Genomic DNA, 4,039 nt, shown 5'->3' with positions numbered 1-4,039 from the left:
CATATTACTCTTTTATTAAATTGACTCTCTACTTCCACTTCGTATATGACAAATGTCTCAATTGCCGTAAAATTGCTTATAAGATAATTTGTAATTTCATCAATAAAAAAAAAAAATCAACTTTCGAAGGTGCATAAACAAATATTGAAAAAATTTCATCTTTCAACAGTATGAAAGATTATTCTCATTTATTGACTCAACACGAATCTCATTATTTATGTGTTTAAAATCAAAGTTTATAATCCAAGTTAAATATTCTTTAGAATGTATCAATATCCACTTGAAACATGCAAAAATAATAGTGTTGGATGTAATGACAAAGTCATCTTCAACATATCCACACACACATATTTACATCATTCTTGGTAAGAACTAAAATTTTAGACTCGTAAACCAATTCAAATGCACATTTAAACAAAAATTTCCCATAAATAAAAATCTATCTAGTTTTCGTACATATGAGAAAAAATAAACCCATATCCTCTCGGGATAGCGAAGCTCATCAACAGACAATTCAAGTACATTTCTTTATTTATCAGCATGATTCTTTCCTCCCATATGTCTTCTGGCAATTTAAACAACCTCAAATTCTACAAAGAAAGTGTGATTTAATTGTTTGGCAATGCCATATGATATGACATAATATGATGGAGTGACCTTTTAACATATTTACCACCTTGTTCACTACACACCATATTACTCTTTTATGAAGTTGACTCTTTTAATCCACTTTGTACATGACAAATTTTTGAATTGCCACAAAATTTCTTATAAGGTATTTTGTACTTTTATCAATAAAAATCACAAAATTAATATTTTCATCTTTAGTTGGTACATAAACAAATATTGAACGATTTCCATTTTTCAACATTACGAAAGGACTTTCTCATTTATTGATTGAAGACAATATTATTTATGTGTTTAAAATCAAAGTTTATAACCCAAGTTAATTAGTCTTCAAAATGTGTGAGTAATCATGGCATATGTAAAAATAAGAATGTTGGATGGGATGACAAATTCACCTTCCACATATAAGACACACATATTTAAATCATTTTTTGTAAGACCTAAAATATGACACTCATAATCCAATTAAAATGCATTGTTAAACAATAATTTCCCACAAATAAGATTTTCTTCAATTTTCGGGAAAAAATTTAAATCCATATCACCTCAGGACAGGGAAGCGTATCCCAATACAAGTCATGTACATTTCACCATAACTTTATTGTTTATTCAAGTCGGTGTCCATAAAGACATTCATGAACATAAAAAAATGTGGTTCAAAGACTATAAAGTAAGGCATTTCCATCATTTCGGTTTATAAATCTTCAATAAGATTAAATTAACGCTGTGAATCGAGTAATTTCTGTAAATACAAGTCTCTCTCTCTCGAGAGAGAGAGTATGACATAGTCTATTAATTTATAAAACATATATTTCAGCTCGAGTGAAGATTTCAGAACAAAACTGAGAAGTTTTGAGATTGACTAGAATTAATTTTATTTCCCGAAAAGAGATTTTGATGATTTCTCGAGACTAGTAAATTCTCCGCAGAGTGAGAATTATTTTCGAGATGCTTAAATATTTTTTTTGTGGTTTAAACCAGAAGAATGAATTTGATTTAATTGTTTCAAGTATTTTCATATAGTTGGAATATAAACTATGAAGTTTATTATAGATGTATCTGAAAAGAAGGAATTTAGAATCAGTTTTACCGTGCAAAGATAAGACCAATGGGTCTTTCTTATCCACTAAGTCGATCAAACCCACTAAGAGAAGCAATGGGAGAATTATAGAAAGAACGAGTTGGTTGCCCGCGCGTTGCTGCGGATTCTAAGAACGTGAAATTTTGTTGATTTGGATTTAAAATTTAGTGTTTATTTGATCAATAACAATATTATGTAAATATTTAGAAATTTATTGGCTCCTCATATTTTATATTAAAAAATGTAGTATTTGCATTCAGTATATATATATATATATATATATATATATATATATATATATATATTTATTGTGTGTTTCTCTTTATATATTAGTATGGAGATATGTACTACTTTATTTTAGCAATGAAAGTATTCATAAAAAGATATATATTAAGTTATCAGGAGCTCATATAGATATATGATCATCATACAATCATATTAGTTTAGATGGTTTGATAATTTTATGGTCAAGTGTCTTGATCTAAACATTGGATTGCCGGATTTTCAATCAAATTGTTGTGAAAATATCGTCGATATTATCATTTTAAATTTATTACGAATGAAAAGAAATGCTCAAATTTAATTAAAAATGATAGAAAGTTTACATGCATATAATAAATAATTCTAAATGGGCTTAAAAATATATATACATACAATAATGGAAATAACTAATGAGATGTTTTGAATGTTAATTGTGTTCCTTGATGTTGCTTCCTGCTACCTATATAAAAAATATATTTGAAGTATGAAATAATATTAAATAAAATAACAACTAATATATGCATAAAGATGATGATATCGGACGTAAAAAGTACTACCTGAATATATTTTGAGTGTTGGGTGTTCTTGAAATATTGTGATATTCATGCAACAACTTTGGCGCTTGATATTTTTGTTGATTGTATCGTTACACTGGAGGGTTGCGACCTTTGTTTCTGGCCCTATAATAATCAACAAATATTTTTTATTTAGTCTCTACAATTTTGTGAAAATATTTTTGCTGTGGTTAGCATAAAGGGTTTCACATTATTACGACTTGGGAAAATGAACTAAAGAAAAAAATGTGCAATAATGACTGTCTTTATCGTTATGATATGACTTTGACATTAAAAATGTAATGTGTTTACCTCTTCTTTGAGCAGAGGAAACTCTCGCTTATGCTCAAATTAATGATACAGTCATCATGAACTCTCACGGACCTCTTGTTGCTGACTATTGTGCTGTTTGTTTGATATAATTATTGGCATTGACAATATTTATGTCATGAAAATTATTTTATATACATGAATGAATTAATTTCGAATTTTATATGATGTAACTATTTTGTATTATAAAGATTTTCCTTATAAACTATATTTTTGACATGATTTGGATATTTATTCATGGATTCATGAATTAATATGGATAAACCATTTGGTGATTTTACTCTTGACAAAGCTACATATAATTGACCGTTAGTAAATATTTCATTTTCTATATACAAACCAATTCTATCAAGAGATTGTCCTTGACTTTTGTTTATTGTCATAGCATATGCGATTTTTACAGGAAATTGTCTTCTTTTTAATTTTTTTTTTTTAAGGCAGCTTTGCTGCAGTGGGGATTGAACCCATGACCTCCACACAAGAGGTAGTGTGGAATTACCACTAGGCTATCCTAGGTACCACGAAATTGTCTTCTTTTTAATACGAAAGGCCATTTTGATTCATGTACAGTCATCTCTATTCTAGGAATGTAAACTTTTTCATTTGTACTGTCAGAATTAATGATTTGTCCTTCAATTATTCTATTCGTTAATTGAGTAATTAGTAGTCTGGTTCCGTTACATAGTCCTAATGACTGATTTAGATTTCTTAATAACATGATGGGTGTTCCTATTTTTAGAGTGAATTCATGTGGTGGTAGTCCATTGAAAACAAGTGTATTTAAAAATTCCTCCGGATATAGAATATTAAGTTCGTCCACGTTTCCATGTGATGCTGAAATAGTATCACAACTATAATAAGTTTTGGATTCAGTAGACAATAATGATATAATGTGTTGATTTATTTTATCAACAGTTTTATTTTTGGGGGATACAATTGTTCGTTGTTTTAAATATTCAATATTATCAAATTTGTAAAAAATTCAGTATATATTGAATTCGAAATTGTTTGAATGGGGTCTAAGTCATAATGTAGTATGAATTTTTCAGGTATCTTTATCCATGTAGCATCTTCGTTTTCCATATCTTTGATTCCTTCTACAGTACCATCGCCAATGCTTAAAATCCATGAGGAAAATTCTTTTATTTCATTCTTTTCTTCTAATGATAAATTATGTTGAGTAAGT

General features: G+C 28.2%; 1 protein-coding gene and 1 long non-coding RNA gene across 2 annotated transcripts; both read right to left on the bottom strand.

Moving 5' to 3' along the window:
* Positions 1-2,276: 2,276 nt before the first annotated feature.
* Positions 2,277-2,937, bottom strand: LOC149404100 (uncharacterized). Its single transcript, XR_016295584.1, has 3 exons — positions 2,836-2,937; positions 2,527-2,649; positions 2,277-2,429 (listed from the first exon to the last, which is right to left on the bottom strand). It is a non-coding gene; the product is annotated as an uncharacterized LOC149404100 (long non-coding RNA).
* Positions 2,938-3,026: 89 nt separating this feature from the next.
* Positions 3,027-3,754, bottom strand: LOC149404099 (uncharacterized; the record flags this gene model as incomplete). The annotated part of the gene is made up of 2 exons (XM_089607401.1): positions 3,027-3,276; positions 3,396-3,754. Coding segments are annotated over 2 exons (609 nt in total), but the record flags the coding sequence as incomplete, so codon positions are not given.
* Positions 3,755-4,039: the final 285 nt, after the last annotated feature.

The sequence above is a fragment of the Urtica dioica genome, chromosome 2 (assembly GCF_054948205.1).
Source record: "Urtica dioica subsp. dioica isolate 48M chromosome 2, U.dioica_male_clone48M_v1_H2, whole genome shotgun sequence".
NCBI lineage: Eukaryota > Viridiplantae > Streptophyta > Magnoliopsida > Rosales > Urticaceae > Urtica > Urtica dioica.
Note: the sequence above shows the minus strand (reverse complement) of the source record. Positions and strands in the feature narration are given on the sequence as shown.